At 53.4% G+C, this 18,721-nt stretch overlaps 1 protein-coding gene across 1 annotated transcript in view; it reads right to left on the minus strand.

Annotated features, from left to right (window-relative positions):
* Nucleotides 1–11,944: 11,944 nt before the first annotated feature.
* C1H16orf74 (chromosome 1 C16orf74 homolog) overlaps nt 11,945–18,721 on the minus strand; it is a 42,355-nt gene continuing 35,578 nt past the window's right edge. Inside the window, exons 3-4 of the mRNA XM_039473636.2 lie at nt 15,435–15,578; nt 11,945–12,493 (exon numbers count right to left, since the gene is read on the minus strand). Of these exons, the coding sequence (XP_039329570.1) occupies nt 12,435–12,493; nt 15,435–15,578 (203 nt within the window). The 3' untranslated portion in view covers nt 11,945–12,434. The remainder of the gene's footprint in view (nt 12,494–15,434; nt 15,579–18,721) is intronic.

Here is an 18,721-nt window from a genome sequence, read left to right on the forward strand (position 1 = left end):
ACATTGGTTAAAAAATCTATTAAAATGCAGGTTGCTCCATCCCACCCCACAGCTTCCAGTTCGGACACTTCAGGGCAGGGGCTCGGAATGTGCACTTTGGCAGAAGCCCCAGAAGACACAGGAGTGGCAGGTTTGCACCACCTGAGCAAATACTCACCTGTCCGCTGGACAGGCTGTCCCCGCACAGTGGGCGCAGGTGAAGCCAGAGTGGTGGCTAGAGTGCATCTGTGTGAAAATCCCCTGGCTGGTGTCCACTGTTCCTGTGCACGCTGCTGGGAGGTGGGATTCAGGAGTCCGGGGGAGGACAGAAAGCTGAATTTCATCCAGGGTCAGGTGATTTTGATGGGGTGGTCATGGAGGGAAAAGCTTCCCGAGGGTGAAACAGTTGTCTAGGACCGCACTCGAATTGGGAACCCTGATCATCGGGCCCTGAGAATAATCACAGGAGACAAGAGGATTCCAGGCCTTGGAATTCCAGCAGGAAAGCTACCCCTGCCCCCCAGCTAACCGGGTGCTCTCCTCTCTGACCTCCCTAAAGCCTCATGAAAGGTTATTGGAAAAACGAAATAAACCCGTAATGACGTTCCACCTGCCCAAAGGGCTGCTCACAGTGCTGTGTGTGTTGTGTATCTGCCTTGGAATTTGTCTGTTACAGACCTGGAGATTTCACTGAGTTACCTTCATGTATGAAGACAAATACTCTTGGCCAGGTGCGGTGACTCATGCCTGTAATCCCAGGACTTTGGGAGGCTGAGGCAGGACTATCACTTGAAGCCAGGAGTTCGAAATCAGCCTAGGCAACATGCCAAGACCCCATCTCTAGTCAAACAAATAAAAACAAAAACAAAAGAGAAAAGAAAGACAAGTATGCTCAAAGAGAAGAAATAAAAGGTCACTCTGGATGCTGTGTGACCAAGGGCAAGTGAGCACTCTGAAACCCCGTCTCTTCATCTTTTTCTTCTTCTTTTTATTTTTTTAAAGGTGGGGTTTCACCAAATTGGTCAGGCTGGTCTCCAACTTCTGACCTCAGGTGATCCACCCACTTCAGCCTCCCAAAGTGCTGGGATTACAGGCGTGAGCCACCGTGCCCGGCCCTGTCTCTTCATCTTCAAAATGAAGTAGGAAGAGGAGCCTGCAGTGTTTGCAGCTGAGGGTGAGCTGTGGGCCACCTGACCCCTCCCAAAATAGAAAGTCCCTCAGGCACTTGCAGATATGTGTGCCAGCCTCTCTGGGTTTTGATATGTTGTCATAAAATAAATTATTAAATGTATTGCGGAAATGTTTTCTTTTTTTGTTATTTGAGATGGAGTCTCGCTCTTGTTGCAAGGCTTAAAGGGACTGACACCGGTCAAGTCCGCAGGGGCATCTGGCACAGCCTTGCTCCGTAGACAGTGGCTCGTCCTCTAGGCAGCAGCAGAGCGTGTTTGTCACCAGCCCTGCAAGACCGTCCCCTCCCGCTGAGCGCAGCAACCCACCAGGGCAGGGGCCACTGGTGAAGCCAGAAAGACAGGTGGGGGCCAGCCTGAAGGGGCCTGCTCTTTCGAGCCACTTTGAAGAAATTGGGCTTGATCCTGAAGGCGATGGGAAGCGCTTTAAGGCAAGCTGTCTCATTTATTTATTTATCATCTATTTTTTTTTGACACACAGTCTTTCTCTGTCGCCAGGCTGGAGTGCAGTGGCTCAATCTTGGCTCACTGCAACCTCCGCCTCCAAGGTTCAAGCAATTCTCTTGCTTCAGCCTCCCGAGTAGCTGGGACTGCAGGCGTGTACCACCACACCTGGCTAATTTTTTGTATTTTAGTAGAGATGGGGTTTCAGTGTGTTAGCCAGAACGGTCTCGATCTCCTGACCTCATGATCTGGCCACCTCAGCCTCCCAAAGTGCTGGAATTACAGGCATGAGCCACCGTGCCCGGCCTATTTTGTTAATATTTTTGAGACAGATCTCACTTTGCCACCTAGGCTGGAGTGCAGTGGTGCAATCACAGCTCACTGCAGCCTTGACATCTTGGGGTCAAGCGATCCTCCTGCCTCAGCCTTCTGTATAGCTCAGACCAAAGGCATGCACCACCATACCCAGCTCATTTTTTGAGTTTTTTAAATAGAGACGAAGTCTCATTTTGTTGCCTTTGCGGGTCTCAAACTCCTGGGCGCAAGGAATCCTTCCACCCCAGCCTCCCAAAGTGCTGGGATTACAGGTGTGAGCCACCACACCCAGCCTATTTTAGAGACCAGGTCTTGCTGTGCTTCCCAGGTGGAATCCAGTGGCCTGATAGTAGCTCACTGCAGCCTCGAACTCCTGGTCTGAGGCCATCCTCCTGCCTCAGCCTCCCAAAGCAATGGGATTCCACACCACCATGACCAGCCTAGATATACACAAGAAGGAAACTTAGGGTGCACGAAGTCGACGGTAGGATGCAGTGTAGCCACAGGAGACTCACCTGGAGGCAGGTGAGTGGAGCAGCCAAGGCATCAAAGAGCGGGGTCTGTCTGAATCTAGAGCCCACGGACCATCTACACTCTGCCCAGAGGAGCCAGGCACAGGGAAGCTCCCAGATCCAACCCGGGCTGCCACAGGTATTTCCCCATCTACCTGTAGCTCTGCACAGCCTGACAGCTCATCCCACGCCTCCTTGGGGGTCCTGCATATTCCTGCCTGCAGCACGCCGGCTCCTGGGTTCGGCTGGGGAGCCATCATGACAGCCCCGTCGTGCACATTATGGCTGGGCCAGGCGTTCTCAAATGGCTCCGACATGGTGTGAATACACTCTTGTGTCTTTTTGCCATCTGCTGCTGTCATTAAAAAATTACATTTCCATCTGTTTTCACACTTTTCTCCCTCCCAACCTCCCTTCCTGGAGGAATACAACATGAATCCCAAGTTTCAAGACCAGAACGTTCCCTCGAGTCTTGGAACCCAGGAGCCTTCCCCTGACACACCAGGGTTAGGGTTAACAGGCTTTGCCGGCAGCCGGTGCTGTTAATTTCCGTCTATTTCCTCTTCATTTGCCATTGACTGTGGCCCCACGCTCCCCCAACACACACTTCGGGGTAGCCATTCACAAAGCTTTTTTATTGTTGGTTTTAATCAGTATGCTTGACTTTGGCATTAGAAATAAATGAAAAATAAACTGCAGACGTTAGGAACCGTTCCCCCTGGATGTATTTAAAGCAAAACAGACAAAAAATAAGTATAGAGAACCAGGCGCAAGGGCTCATGCCTATAATCCCAGCACTTTGGGAGGCCGAGGCAGGCAGATCACAAGGTCAGGAGTTGGAAACCAGCCTGACCAACATGGTGAAACCCTGCCTCTACTAAAGATCCAAAAAGTAGTCAGGCACAGTGGTGCGCACCTTTAGTCCCAGCTACTCAGGAGGCTGAGGCAGGAGAATCGCTTGAACCCTGGAGGCAGAGGTTACAGTGAGCCGAGATCATGCCACTGCACTCCAGCCTGGGTGACAGAGAGAGACTCCATCTCAAAAAGGAAAAAAATAGGGGAGGGATGTTTTGGGTTCAACATAAACCCTCAATTTGGACTTGCTCCGAAGAGGCACCCACCCCACCTACAGAGCATCCCGGCCTTTGATGGAAGTGTCCAGTTCACTGAGAACCCAACACCCCAGCAACGCTGTGACACACGAAGCAGCCTGGCTCTTCTCCAGCACAGCTGTGCAAACGTCAGTGCTGGCGCTGGCATTTCCAGTTTCTTGTGTGCGTTCGGTCACATCATCTTCTGCACAACCTGGTTACTGTCTCCATTTGAAGATTAAGTAAACTGAGGCTCAGAGAGGCCAAGTGACTTGCGTGAGATCATCCTGTGATAACCTGCTTTTTGCCAGCGAAAACTAACTCTTTCTCAGACTAAAAGCTGTTCAGGCTTTAGCTTCCTGAGCCAGACAGACTCCATCTTAGGCTTCTTCATTTTAGTTATTGTCCCACCATTAAGTATGTAACTGTAGTATGTAGCTGGGGCAGGCTGACACTGGGCACCTCCAGGAACGCATTTGTTGATAAGAGGCCTAGTTAAGTGGCACCAGCAGAGCCTGGGAATGCAGGTGCTGTCGCGCGCCCAGAGCCCCCGTTATCTCTAAGTTGTGTGTCTTTCATGACAGCTTTGCCCCTTGCACCTGGCACTCTTTTATTTCTCATGTGCTGTTTATCTTTTAACTTCTTGCTTACTCTGCTTTTGTGAAAAATTTGCTTCAGCTAGGTTCCTCCTCCCTTTCAAAACTAGGATATAAAAGGCCACCCTTTTCTTAGGGACCGGGAGAATTTTGGGCGTTAGCCGCCTCTCGGTGGCCGGTATAATAAAGGGCTCATAATTCAACCTCAGAGTGTGGCGCATTCTGTGACTCGCTCGGACACAATCCAGCTGATGGGTGGCGTATGGGAACGTCGTCTGAGGTTGGGTCCCCAAACAGGATCCAAGTGTAAGTGGTTTATTCGGAAGGCAGTCCCAGGAAGGGAGGTTGAGACGGGGACCTTGAGAGGGAGCCGGTTCAGGTGAGCAGGTTTCTGCTGCTGACCACCAGGGCTCAGTCCCACTGGGAACCTCTGGGCAGCTACGAAGCCTCGTGGTGCGTGGATTGCGTGAATGATGCCACACAATCCTCATGTGCTTCCACAAGGTGGGAAGTTACCATCCCCACTTCACAGGTGAAGAAGAGGCTCAGCAAGGCCGAGTGACTTTCCAGGATCACACAGCACAACAGGGAGCTGACTGACCCCAAAGCCCTTGCTCCTACCCATTCCTCAGATTCCATCTCACAGCTCAGGGGAGGGGTGCCAGGGCTGCAGTGGGTGCCCTTCCCCTAGCTCCCATGCCTTCCTGTGTAAGAGCTTGTCCAGAGCAGGCCCCTCTCTGCCGTGCCCCTCCCTTCCTAAAGGAGGCAGAGCTTCTGGGAGGCAGAGGCGTGAGGCACAGAGGAGCTGTACAGTGGGTACGCCACAGGGCTGACTGCAGCGTGGGGGGCAGCTGTCACCAGGAAGGGTCTCTCTGCCCTCAGCAGACACCATCATGGGGTAACACCTCCCAAACGCTGACCTCACCAGAGGTGCTGACCAGGGCTGAGGCCTCCGGCCACACCAGGCCCAAAGCTGGGGGTTGCTATGGGTGCCTTGGGCCCCAGTTCCTTGAGGACATAAGAGAACTCAGCCCAGGCCCCTGAGAGAAAGCCATGCCCAGCCTCCTGGGCCCTGGCAGCCTCTAGCTGGCCCTCCCGCCTGTGTCCCCAGCTCAGAGCCCTCATCCCGCTTGCAATGGGCCCCAGATGTGTAGGCGGAAGCAGGTGACCAGCCATGGCAGGCCGCTGAGCAGTATTCAGGAAGGTGTGAGGTTCCCTGCTACCCTGAGACCCAGTGGCCCCTGGATTCAAGAGGAAGGGCAAAGGGTCTGGTCTGCCTTCCAGGTGGACAGAAGGGGCTCTGAGAAGCCAGAAGGAAGTGGGCAGCGATTTGCCTGGGCAGTCCACAGGAGCAATAGAAGCAGGTCCCTTGGGTGGTAAGACCACGGGCTCTGGGTTTGAATCCCACCTCTGCCACTTCCTGCAGATGACCTTGGGCCAGTGATTTCACTCCTACATGCCTGAAGTCCCCCAGCTGTAACACGGGGGTAATCAGAGCACCGACCTGTGGGAGGTTAGATGACTGTTTCCCACTCACCCTTCCCGCTCTCGAGGAGAATTATCTGTCCCTTCCTGGTGTCGGGAAACTTCCCGGCTCTGGGTTGGGCTTGGCCATGTCACTTGCTTGGCTGAGGGAATGGGGCCATGTGTCACAAGCAGAAGCTGCGAAGGCATTGGCTCTGCCTGTGCTCTGTGCCTCTGCCACCCACTGAGTGAATGAACATACTCTGGTTGGTTCCTAAGTGAGAGGTCACTTGAAGGAAATCGGAGTCCAGCTGCAGCTGACAAAGCCCAGTGCTTCACAGGCACATGGCAAGGTCACGGCCAAGCCACAGAGCTGAGAGTGAGGAATCAGTGCTCGCTATTCTAACCCACTGAGTTTGCTGGCGGGGGGCACAGGGGCGCGGTTGTTTGTTACACAGCAACATCGCAGCAAAAAGAAAACTGACTAATACACTATGTCTCAGGATTTCCATGAGAATACTGTAAGTTAAAATATGTGTAAAGTGTTAGGAACACTGCCTGCTATAGAGCAGGCAATATGAAGGTTAAATAAAGGCTGGATTGGGAGCAGTGGCTCACGCCTGTAATCCCAGCACTTTGGGAGGCCATGGTGGGAGGATCACGAGGCCAAGAGAGTGAGACCATCCTGGCCAACATGGCGAAACCCCGTCTCTAATGAAAAAGCAACAATTAGCTGGGTGTGGCGGCATGCGCCTGTAATCCCAGCTCTTCAGGAGGCTGAGGCAGGAGAATCACTTGAACCCGGGAAGGGGAGGTTGCAGTGAGCGGAGATCATGCCATTGCACTCCAGCCTGGGTGACAGAGGGAGACTCCCTCTCAAAAAAAAAAAAAAAAAAAAAAAAAGGCCCAGGCACAGTGGCACATACCTGTAATCCCAGTGCTTTGGGTGGCCGAGGCAGGATAATTGCTTGAGCCCCAGAGTTTGATCACACTACTGCACTTCAGCCTGGGTGACAGTAAGACCTTGTCTCCAAAACACCAAACAAAACAAAAACCGAAAACTAAATAAATACATTAGCACCTATGATAGAGGTGCTGGGAATACACTGAAGAGTGAGACTAAGTCAGTACCTTTGGGAAATTGATGTATGAGAGCCAGCAGCGGGGGTTCCTGGGATGTTGGTGACTTGCTGAACCTTAGGCCCTGAGCCCCAGGAACGAGGCTCCCGCTCCTGTGATGTCCTGCCCATCAGTGACTGGGAAATGCCAAAAGGGCGTCCTGCTCACAGGGGAGGGAGGGAACACCTGTTGTGGGAGCTGGAGGGCAGCAAGGCTTTCTGCTGGCAGGGCCTGGCACAGAGGGGCACCAGGCTTCTATGGAACTGGATCTTGCAGAGAGACTGGGACTTGGGGCAAAGGCATTCCAGCGACAAGAACTGCCTGAACCAGGTGGCAAGTTGTGATTCCAAATGGGGCCACAACATCGCCCATCCCACATTTGTTTCTCGTCCATCTCCTTCTATTCTTTTCTTCCCTCCTCCCCCTCGTCCTCTCCCCTTTCCCCCCTCCTCTCCTCCTCCTCCTCCTTCTTTCCTTCTTCTTCCTCTTGTTCTTCTCTTTTCTTCTTCTTTCCTCCTCCCCCTCTTCCCTTTTTGTTTTTAGACACAGGGTCTCGATGCTCTGTAACTCAGGCTGGAGTGCAGCGGTGTGATCACAGCTTACTGCAGCCTCCAACTGCTGGGACTACCGGTGCACGCTACCACACCAACTTTATTTGTATTTTTCTTTTCTTTTCTTTTTTTTTTTTTTTTTGAAATGGAGTTTTGCTTTTGTTGCCCAGGCTGCAGTGCAATGGTGCAATCTTGGCTCACCACAACCTCCACCTCCTGGATTCAAGTGATTCTCCTGCCTCAGCCTCCTGAGTAGCTGGGATTACAGGCATAAGCCACCACCCCTGGCTAAGGAGAGACAGGGTTTCTCCATGTGGGGCAGGCTGGCCTCTAATTCCTGACCTCAGGTGATCCACCCGCCTCAGCCTCCCAAAGTGCTAGGATTACATGCATGAGCCACCACGGCTGGCTTATTTTTTATTTTTGTAATGACAGGATCTCACTACATTGCCCAGGCTGGTCTCAAACTCCTGGCCTCAAGTGATCCTCCTCCCTGGGCTTCCCAAAGCACTGGAATTATAGGCAGAAGCCACCTCACTCAACATGTGCCCTACTTATGTCTTTGACATTGTTCCCATCAGGAGGTGGTGCCTATGTTCCCTCCTTTTAAATCTAGGATGCCCGTGACTACCGCAGAAGTGATGTAATGTGACTTCAGAGACTGCGTCTTCACAGGCGATACCGCTTCTACCTGGCTGTCTGGAGATGCTCTTGCTTGGATGTCAGCTGCCATGTTGTGAGGAATCCCAAGCTGCCCAGGGAGAAGTTCTTGTGGAGAAAGACAAGAGCCCAGACCCAAGCTGGCAGCCACGTGGCAGGTGCTTCACCATGTGGATGTGCCATCTTGGAAGTGGATCTTCTAGCCCCAGAAGACATCCCCGTCTCAGCTGCTCTCTCTCTCTCTCGCTCTCTCTAGTCTGTCTGTCTGTCTGTCTCTCTCTTTCTTCCTAGAGTCTCACTCTGTCGCCAGGCTGCAGTGCAGTGGCATGATTTTGACTCACTGTAATCTCTGCCTCTTGGGTTCAAGTGATTCTCCTGCCTCAGCCTCTTCAGTAGCTGGAATTACAGGTTCGTGCCACCACACCTGGCTAATTTTTTATATTTTTGGTAGGGACGGGGTTCCGTCATGTTGCCCAGGCTGGTCTTGACCACCTCCTGAGCTCAAGTGAGCCTCCTGCTTCCACCTCCCAAAGTGCTGGGTCTACGGGTGTGAGTTACAGTGTCCAACCCCAGTGAGACAGAATGAAGAGTCGAAGCCTTGAGAGGAGCGATCAAGTCAGGAGGGTGGAGAGTAAGGGGCCTCGCCCCTTCCACTGGGCAAGGACGTGGTACGAAGATACCCTCTTCTGAGGCAGAAAACAGGCCCTCACTTGACGCCACATCTGCTGACACCTTGCTCCTGGACTTCTTGCCTCCAAGACTGTGAACCATACATTTTATTGTCTGTAAATTACCCGGCCTAAGGTATTTCTATAGCAGCAGGAACAGACTACAATAGTTACTCAGCTAAAGGTGGTCCACCGTAGGAAGATTCCATGTACATGAAGGGCGAGAACAGGACGGAGGAATCCATGGTCAGGGCTGGGAACAGCAATGACCTCTCCAAGGGCCCAGGGAAGCCTGTGGCCAGGGTCACAGCAACGTCCTCTCGATCAGGGAGGTGCTTTCATGGTGGACATGCACACACACCTGACTTCGCTGCATGCTGATGTTGGGGTATACTTAATTGTACAGGTAATACCTTAATACAGAAGTTTAAAAACTGGAGGCAGTGCAGTAGCTCACACCCGCACTTTGGGAGGCCGAGGTGGGCAGATTGCTTGAGATCAGGAGTTCAAACCGGCCTGGCCAACATGGTGAAACGCTTTCTCTACTAAAAATACAAAAATTAGTTAGGTGTGGTGGGGAGGGGGGAACCTGTAACCCAGCTACTTGGAGGCTGAGGCAGGAGGATCGCTAGAACCCAGGAAGCGGAGGCTGCAGTCAGCGGAGACTGTGCCACTGCACTCCAGCCTGGGCGACAGAGTGAGATGCCATCTCAGAAACAAAAACACACAAAAACACTGAGGCAGGACGGGGTGAGCACTGCTGTCCATGTGTGGACAGGCTGGGAATGCTGGGTGACTCTGGAAGCTGCTCTTGGCCAGTGATGAGTGGGAGGGGGAGGGTGCACACCCCACATCTCACCCCTCAGGGGCCGGCTCACTGAAGGGATCCACACTGCCTCCCCAGAGGCCCCAGGGACCCACAGGGTCCCTGCCTCCATGGCACCTTACGAGCTTCTTCCCGCCCTGCCTGGCCTCTTGTACAACGAAAGCTCAGCCATGTCCAGAGACAGGCCGCGCCTTTCCCCTGTCACCTCTAGCCTTCAGAGAGTCCCGCCTGATGAGAGTGTCTTTGTTTGACGAGGTCGTGGGCTACACAGGGTGGCCTAGGCTCAGCAAGGGATTTATGGTGGGGCCTGGTGCTACATGCTGTCAGCTGACCTTTGGAGGAGCTGGAGACTAAGGTCAGCCACGTGGTGTCTGCCATATCCACGTGGCCGAGCCCCCATGAAGCCTCTGGATATTGCAGTTCGAGGTGTCCCTGGCTGGCGATGCTCTGTGCTTGTGGTCCCACATCGCGTGGTCCCACATCGTGGTCAGAACTCAGCACTTGCCCATTCCTCACAACCCGGCGGTCAGAGCATGGCCGGGAGACTGCGCCTGGCCTGGCCTGGGGTCTCCTGCCCTCTGCTGATTTTAACCTGTATCTGGTTGCCATCATAAGCCATCACCAAGACACACACGGCTTTTCTCAGTTCTTCTGGTGGATGATTAGACCTGGGGGTGGTCTTGGGGACCCCTGAACTGCCTTTCCCAACTCCCCTACCTGTGTGTCCTGGGACGGCCTCCAAATCTACCCCTTACGCCCAAAGCCTCAGCTCAGGCCTTGCTCTGGGGACCCTGAGACACAAGAAAAGCCAAACTCAGGAGATGCCACAGAAAATGAATACACGCCACACACACATGCACACATGCACATACACAGGCACCCACATATACACACACATGCACACAAACACCACACACACTCACATGCACACACCCCCAGACACACACACTCATGCATACACACAGGATGCACACACAAATCACACACACTTGCACACAACCACACGCTCGCGTGCACACCCACACTCATGCACACACACAGACGCACACACACATCACACATGCACACAGATGTACACACACACCCACATACACAGATGCATACATACATCACACATACGCACATATACACACACCTACATACACAGATGCACACAATCACACATACACACTTACACACACATTCACCCAGATACACACCTGCACCCATACACACACATCATGTGTGTGCACACACTACACATGCAAACATACATGTACACCCATGCACATGTACATGCACGTGCATACACACACCCACACATGCACACACCACACGTGCAAACATACATGTACACCCACATGCATACATGTGTGCACATGTGCCCACCCATGCACACATGCCACACACATGCACACGCCCACTCATGCACACACACACTACACATACATGCACACCAATGTCGGAGTGCTCTATGGGAAGCTGGGAACGCTATTTACTTGGATTGATTGAGACAGGGTCTCATTATGTTGCCCAGGCTTGTCTTGAGAACTCCTGGTCTCAAGCTCCTCCTGCCTCAGTCTCCAAAGTGCTGGGATTATAAGAGTGAGCCACCACACCTGGCACTGATGTGATGTCATTAAAAAAAAAACCAACACAATATTGCCTCTCACCTTAGAGATACGTTATCACCAGGATCCTACAGCTTGGGACTCAAAGGAGCTCCATGGGACCTCGGAGCCCAGGCCTGGGCCATGCTGAAGCCTACACACAGGCTGAAAAGACGGGGCTCAAGACCTCCAAGGCGGCCTGCACACCAGACCGGCTCTTCCACGTCAAGCGTCTCTCTTTTTTTTTTTTTTTTTTTTTTTGAGGCGGAGTTTCGCTCTTGTTACCCAGGCTGGAGTGCAATGGCGCGATCTCGGCTCACCGCAACCTCCGCCTCCTGGGTTCAGGCAATTCTCCTGCCTCAGCCTCCCGAGTAGCTGGGATTACAGGCACGCGCCACCATGCCCAGCAAATTTTTTGTATTTTTAGTAGAGACGGGGTTTCAGCATGTTGACCAGGATGGTCTGGATCTCTCGACCTCGTGATCCACCCGCCTCGGCCTCCCAAAGTGCTGGGATTACAGGCTTGAGCCACCGCGCCCGGCCTAAGCGTCTCTCTTAAACCCACGCTCTACCTCGTGTGCTCCATCGCCTCCTCCTCACCCAAGTAGCAGGATTCACTGAGGCCAGGCGCGGTGGCTCACATCTGTAATCCCAGCCCTTTGGGAGGCTGAGGTGGGTGGATCACCTGAGGCCAGGAGTTCGAGACTAGCCTGGCCAACATGGTGAAACCCCACCTCTACTAAAAATGCAAAAATTAGCTGGGTGTAGTGGCTCCTGCCTGTAATTCCAGCTACTGAGGGGGCTGAGGCAAAAGAATCACTTGAACCCAGGAGGCAGACGTTGCGATGAGCCGAGTTCAGGCCACTGCACTCCAGCCTGGGAGACAATAGGGAGACTCCATGTCATGAAAAAAAGAAAGAAAAAAAAAAAAGGGATTCACCAATTGTTACAGAGGATCTTTATTTATAATGCAAAAAAGAAATTATAAATCCCATTTTGGACTGTTTAGATATCTGTAAAACAACACATAAAAAACAGCCACTCCGTCTGCAAGAAGTTCTTGTTTGTGTTGATGGCAGAGACCCACGTTTGCCCGGCCCAGGGGACTGGGAGGGTGTGTTTGTCCAGAAAAAAAGCCTTTCCCTGGGACCCGGACAGCCAGGACCATGGCGCTCTCTCTTACCAGGCCAGAGTCAGCAAGAACCTGGAGGCGTCAGAGGTGCGTCCACTCAGCGGGGCCTGGGAAACCCTGTTGTGGAAGCAGGCAGGCCGGATTCCTCGCTGGTCCTGACACATCTTTCTGAGCGGTGGCCGGGATTTGCTCTGTTCCCATCCAGGGTGCTCAGCCCACCTTCCCCAGGCAGCCACGCCCCCGGACACCTGAAGCCAGGATGCTGGAGCGAGAGTCCACCAGGCAATTCGATGACACCACCTCAGGCTTCCGGGTCGATTTCTCCATCATCCGGGCATGACCCTGTCTCATCCAGCCAGACTAGGAGAAAGAGGGATGGACACCTGGATGCACCCTGCCCCCACCATACCCAGGCCTGCTTCCCTGGGGGCTGCAGGGCAGGGGCCTCTGGGCGTTCTTGTTTTCTGGAGCTGCCAGAGGCTGAGACGGGACCCAGTGATGGTGGATCCTTCTGGGTGAATCAGACCCTGGAGATGCTTAAATTTAAGAGAAACCCCTCCCAGGATTCAGGAACCTCCCTGGGGCTTGGACCTTGGAGAGTAACCCTGTGTCTCTGCTGTGCCCACACTGGTCCTGGGAGCAGGGAAGATGGTATGATCCCACTTTATAGGTGTGGACACAGGCTCAGAGAGGGAAGGGACCAGAAAAAAAGCTGGTCCTTAGCAGCTGAGCTAAGGACCGGGCCTCCGTCCGCCCACACTTGCTTCTCTGCTTAGACACCACTGCGGCGCAGGAGGGAAACTGCGGCAGGAGCCCAGCTCTTCTCCCACCTTGCTGTGTGCCCCTGGGTGGGGCACTGTCCCTCTCTGGACCTGTTTGTTTCCCCATTTCTTTTCCTTTTCCTTTTTCTTTCTTTCTTTTTTTTTTTTGAGACGGAGTTCCGCTCTTGTTACCCAGGCTGGAGTGCAATGGCGCGATCTCGGCTCACCGCAACCTCCGCCTCCTGGGTTCAGGCAATTCTCCTGCCTCAGCCTCCTGAGTAGCTGGTATTACAGGCACGTGCCACCATGCCCAGCTAGTTTTTTTTGTATTTTTAGTAGAGACGGGGTTTCACCATGTTGACCAGGATGGTCTCGATCTCTCGACCTCGTGATCCACCCGCCTCGGCCTCCCAAAGTGCTGGGATTACAGGCTTGAGCCACCGCGCCCGGCCTTTTCCTTTTTCTTTCTTTGAGATGGGTTTTCACTCTCGTTGCCCAGGCTGGAGTGCGATGGCACGATCTCGGCTCACTGCAACCTCTGCCTCCTGGGTTCCAGCGATTCTCCTGCCTTAGCCTCCAGGGTAGCTGGGATTACAGGCGCCCACCGGTACACCTGGCTAATGTTTTATACTTTTAGTAGAGACAGGGTTTCTCCATGTTGGTTAGGCTGCTCTTGAACTCCCGACCTCAGGTGATCTACCTGCCTCGACCTCCCAAAGTGCTGGGATTATAGGCATGAATCATGGAGGCTGGCTTGTTTCCCCATTTCTATACTAGAGATAAGGGTTGTCCTCACGACACCATGGTTGGAATGAGAATTCAATGAGATTTATGAAAGCATTTAGCCAGCGCCGTGCACTCGGAAACATCACAGAGGAATGTGACCCATTGCAGCCACCATAGCACCTGCACTGGCCCAGCCCGGGGGCCTGACAGTTTTCCCTGTCACTCGCTCTGCTGGGCAAGCAGAGACCCAAACTCAGGACATTTGGAAAGCGTCTATGGAGTCCCCCTCCCAGACAGCCTTCCACACACCCCACACAAGCCTCATGGGTGCCGTGTGCCCTGCACGGGTCCAGGAGGACCCACGTCACGATGGCTGTCAGCTGATTGGTGCCACCTGCAGGGAGAGCATCTGGCCTGGGGGCCGTGGGGCAAAGCGCAGATCACATAGCCTGGGGCTGTATCCCTGCTGCACCATGGACCAGCAGCATGGCAAGTGTCTCAACCTCTCTAAGCCTCAGTTTACCCATTTCTAAAATGGGGATGTGGCTGGGTGCAGTGGCTCACGCCTGTAATCCCAGCACTTTGCGAAGCCCAGGTGGGTGGATCACCTCAGGTCAGGAGTTTTGAGACCAGCCCGGCCAACATGGTGAAACCCCATTTCTACTAAAATACAAAATTGGCCAGGCCTGGTGGTAGGTGCCTATAATCCCAGCTACTCAGGAGGCTGAGGCAGGAGAATCACTTGAACGCGGGGAGGCGGAAGTTGCAGTGAGCCAAGACCATGCCACTGCACTTCAGCCTGGGCAACAGAGCTAAACTCCATCTCAAAAAATAACTAAAAATTGCTCAGGCGAAGTGGCTCACGCCTGTAATCCCAGCACTTTGGGAGGCCGAGGCAAGTGGATCACCTGAGGTCGGGAGTTGGAGACCAGCCTGACCGACATAGAGAAACCCCTGTCTCTACTGAAAATACAAAACACAGCTGAGCATGGTGGTGGTGCATGTCTGCAATCTTAGCTACTGAGGAGGCTGAGACAGGAGAATCGCTTGAACCCGGGAGGTGGAGGTTGGAAGTTGCAGTGAGCTGAGATAGCATCACTGCACTCCAGCCTGGGTGACAGAGACAGACTCTGTCTCAAACAAACAAACAAAAAAGAAAATCTATTCATGACACTCAGTACAGTCCTACCTATCAGGACCTGGTATCACCATTATTGTTATTATCATTCACAGCAGCAGCCTTAATACCTGGCACAGGCCCAGCTCAATACATCTCTGCTCAATGACCACGTGAACAAGTTGTCCCACCAGCTCCAGAGGGGCAGGTGGGAGTGCCGATTTGGGGTTCTGTCTCCCACCTTCTCCCCGTTCCCAGCAGCGAGCTGCACCTGGAAGGCCCAGGGTCCAGCGCCGCCTTGGCATGGGCATGGCTGTTTTTCCAAGTCTGTCCTGTCCAGCCAGACGGCAGCGACCAACAAGATGGAGCAGCGGTCCTTCCGCTGGCAGGGGAAGGAGCATCCATCAATTACCTTGGCTGGCAGGAGCCGAGGCGTGGCGGGCCAGCCCGGCTCCATCCATCAACTGGCTGGCAGGGGCTGTCTACTAATTACTTAACACGCCACATCGCACTGAGGCTGGCGCCTTGGCGGGGGGCTGACGGTGCAGTGTACTCAGGTCTGACCATAATTGGTTAATGAACCCGGGGGAGGTGAGGATGCAAGCTCAGCCCCGTGGCCCAGAAGGACGCCCCTGAGAACTGTCTCTGCCGGGCCCCCAGACCCGACCCGGCTTGATGGCGCAGGGGGCGGCCTCACCTGAGTTCTCTGAGTCCCTGGGCAGCATCATGCCTGTGGGGGTGGGGGGCGTGATGATGATGTCGGGCACGTCCAGGTTCTTGTCGTTCAGGACGGGAGCCTCGTCGTGGCTGCTGCTGCTGCTGCTGACACACATTTTAAAGCCTGAGAAGCCAGGCGTAGAGCACACACGCACGTACACACACGACAGAGAGACAGGGTCAGTGGCCGCCGGGAACGTGGGCTGCCCCCATTCACCATCACTTGAGTCCCGACGCCTCACAGATGAAAACCTGAGCCTCAGAAATGCTAACTGAGCCCCCATCATATCTCACAGAACCATGAGTCAGGAAAAAGATTTTGGGAAATGCTGCTCACAGGCTAGTCAGCCTCTGGGTCCAATTTTCGGCCTTCACTGTGTGGCCCAGCTAATTCCAGCCTCACTCCCGGCCACCAGCCCCTACACTCCAAAGCACTCATCCTTCCCCAGACCCCCCGGGCTCCCTGCACTCCAAAGCACCCATACTTCCCCAGACTCCCCGGGCTCCCTGAGCCCCTTCGTGCCTTTGCACATGCTGTTCCCCTGGTCTGGGACGCTCTTTCTTTCTCTGCCAGAGTAACAAGCTCCTACTTATCCTTCAAAGCCCAGTGCAAAAGGCTCTTCCTTGGGAAAGGCATCCCGGCAGATCTGCGGCTCCCTCTTTCGCCCGTCTGCACTCACTCATTCGTCAATGAATGACTTTGTGTTTTTGTTTTGTGTTTTGTTTTGTTTTTTCATTTCTGTCACTCTTTGCTGTGAACACCAGGAGGACAGTCACTATTTCATTCACCTGTGTTTCCCTTGAGCCTAGGACATGCTCGTGACAGAGTAAGTAGGATGCTTTCCATTCTAAATGCTGGCCGGGAGTGGTGGCTCACACCTGTAATCCCAGCACTTTGGGAGGCCGAGGTGGGTGGATCACCTGAGGTCAGGAGTAGGAGACCAGCTTCACCAACATGGTGAAGGCCAGCCTCTACGAAAAATACAAAAATTAGCCAGGTGTGGTGGCACACACCTGTCTGTAGTCCCAGCTACTCGGGAGGCTGAAGCAGGAAGAGAATTGCTTGAACCTGGGAGGCAGAGGTTGCAGTGAGCTGAGATTGCTCCACTGCACTCCAGCCTAGGTGACGGAGTGAGACTCTGTCTTAATTTAAAAAAAAAAGCGGGAGGGCAGGTGAGGTGGCTCACACCTGTAATCCCAGCACTTCGGGAGGCCAAGGTGGGTGGATCACGAGGTCAAGAGATTGAGAACATCCTGGCCAACATGGTGAAACCTGTCTCTACTAAAAATCCAAAAATTAGCCGGGCATGGTGGTAGACACCTGTAGTCCCAGCTACTCAGGAGGCTGAGGCAGGAGAATCGCCCGGGAGGTGGAGGTTGTAGCGAGCCGAGATCGCACCAGTGCACTCCAGCCTGGCAACAGAGTGAGACTCCATCTCAAAAAAAAAAAAAAAAAAAAAAGAAATAAAATTTAAATGCAACCAGAACCATCAGGCACCATTAAGCTACATGTTACAATCTTTGTCTCTGTACCCCTTCACTTTGGCTTTGCCCCAAACAGTGCCAGGCTAGGATTAAAGTAGCTCAAGCGTCAGAGCCTCTGACTGACAGGAGGAGCTGAGTAATAAGGGGTTGCAGGGGGGCCTATTTTTCCTAATGGTCTCAGGCCTCCCTTGACCACCATCAGGACAATGTTCCTAAGTGACCATTGTAGGGTCAGTGTGGAGGTTCTAAAATATGGCCCTAAGAGGTGGAGTGTAAGATGGACTTAGTGACTTGCTTACAACAAACAAAATAGGACAGACGTGATGGTGTGTGACTTCCAAGGTGAGGTCACAAAAGACACTGCAACTTCCTTCTTACTCTCTCTTAGACCACTTGCTCTTGGGGAAGCCAGTCGCCACGTTCGGAGGATGTTCAAGTGGCCCATGGAGAAGCCCATGTGGGTGAGGAATTAAGACCTCTAGCCAACAGCCACGAGGGAGCCCCCTCAGCAGCGGAGCCTCCAGCCCCAGTCCAGCCGTCAGATGAGACTACAGCCCTGGCTGACATCCCAGATGTAACATCATGATCGACCCTGGGCCAGAACCATGCAGCTAAGCCACTCCTCAATTCCTGACCCACAGAAACTCTGAGATAATACAGGTTTGATGTTGAAGCTGCAAAGTTTTGGCATAGTTTGTTAAGCAGTGATAGATGACTGACAGAGTCAGCAAATCTTTCCCAGGCCTCGGGGGGAGGGGAGGGCAGCTGCACAGTGGGGATCGCATACCTGCCTGTGGGGAAATCACAGGGGGCTTCTCAGGGCTACCTTTGTTCACCAAAGGGGTGTTCCTCTGAGGGGCAGGTTACCCCTGGGCTGTCCGGGACAGTCTGTTTGAATCCACAAAAAGCATGTGCACCGAGGGGACCTGAAGCCATGCCATTCAGGCCAAACACTTGGTTCACCTGCCCCTTGACCAAGGCTGTAGGCTCAGAAAAACTGAAGGCAGCAGGCACAATGACTTTGGACTCAGGCCACTGGCTGTGTGACCCTGGGTGCACTGCACCTCCTCTCTGAGCCCTTTGCATAGTAAAGAATCTGGCCCAGCATGGTGCCTCACACCTGTTACCCCAGCACTTTGGGAGGCCAAGGCGGGCGGATCCCCTGAAATCAGGAGTTCAAGACCAGCCTGGCCAAGATGGTGAAACCCTATCTCTACTAAAAATACAAAAAATTAGCTGGGCATGGTGGCGGGTGGCTGTAGTCCCAGCTACTCCGTGGGCTGAGGCAGGAGAATCACTTGAACCCAGGAGACAGAGGTTGCAGTGAGCCAAGATCGCGCCACTGCACTCCAGCCTGGGTGACAAGAGCGCAACTCCATCTCAAAAAAGAAAAAAAAAAAAAGAAAAAGAATTTCACCTTGCCTAAAAAGAGGTCTGATTTCTGTCCACAGTTTCTGGGAGGTACTCTCTCAGCCCTTGGAATATCCTGCCTGATAGGAAAGTCTTTGTTTGCCGGAGGCCTTGGGTACACTGGGCGTCCAAAGATGTGATTGATGGTGGGGGCCCTGGGTCATGCCCAGAGAGACGGCAGCCTGCAGCCTGAGCTCCAAGTGAGCGATCAATCAGCCTCCAGAGGAGCCCCCGTGCCTTCGTCTCCTGGGGTTGCCACAGCAAAGCACCATCAGCTGGGGAGCTGGAACAACGGACATTCATTGTCTGACAGATCTGGAGGCCAGAAGTTCCAGATCCAGGTGTCAGCAGGGCTGGATCCTCTGGAGGCTG

Source organism: Saimiri boliviensis, chromosome 1 (genome assembly GCF_048565385.1).
Source record: "Saimiri boliviensis isolate mSaiBol1 chromosome 1, mSaiBol1.pri, whole genome shotgun sequence".
NCBI classification, from domain to species: Eukaryota; Metazoa; Chordata; class Mammalia; order Primates; family Cebidae; genus Saimiri; species Saimiri boliviensis.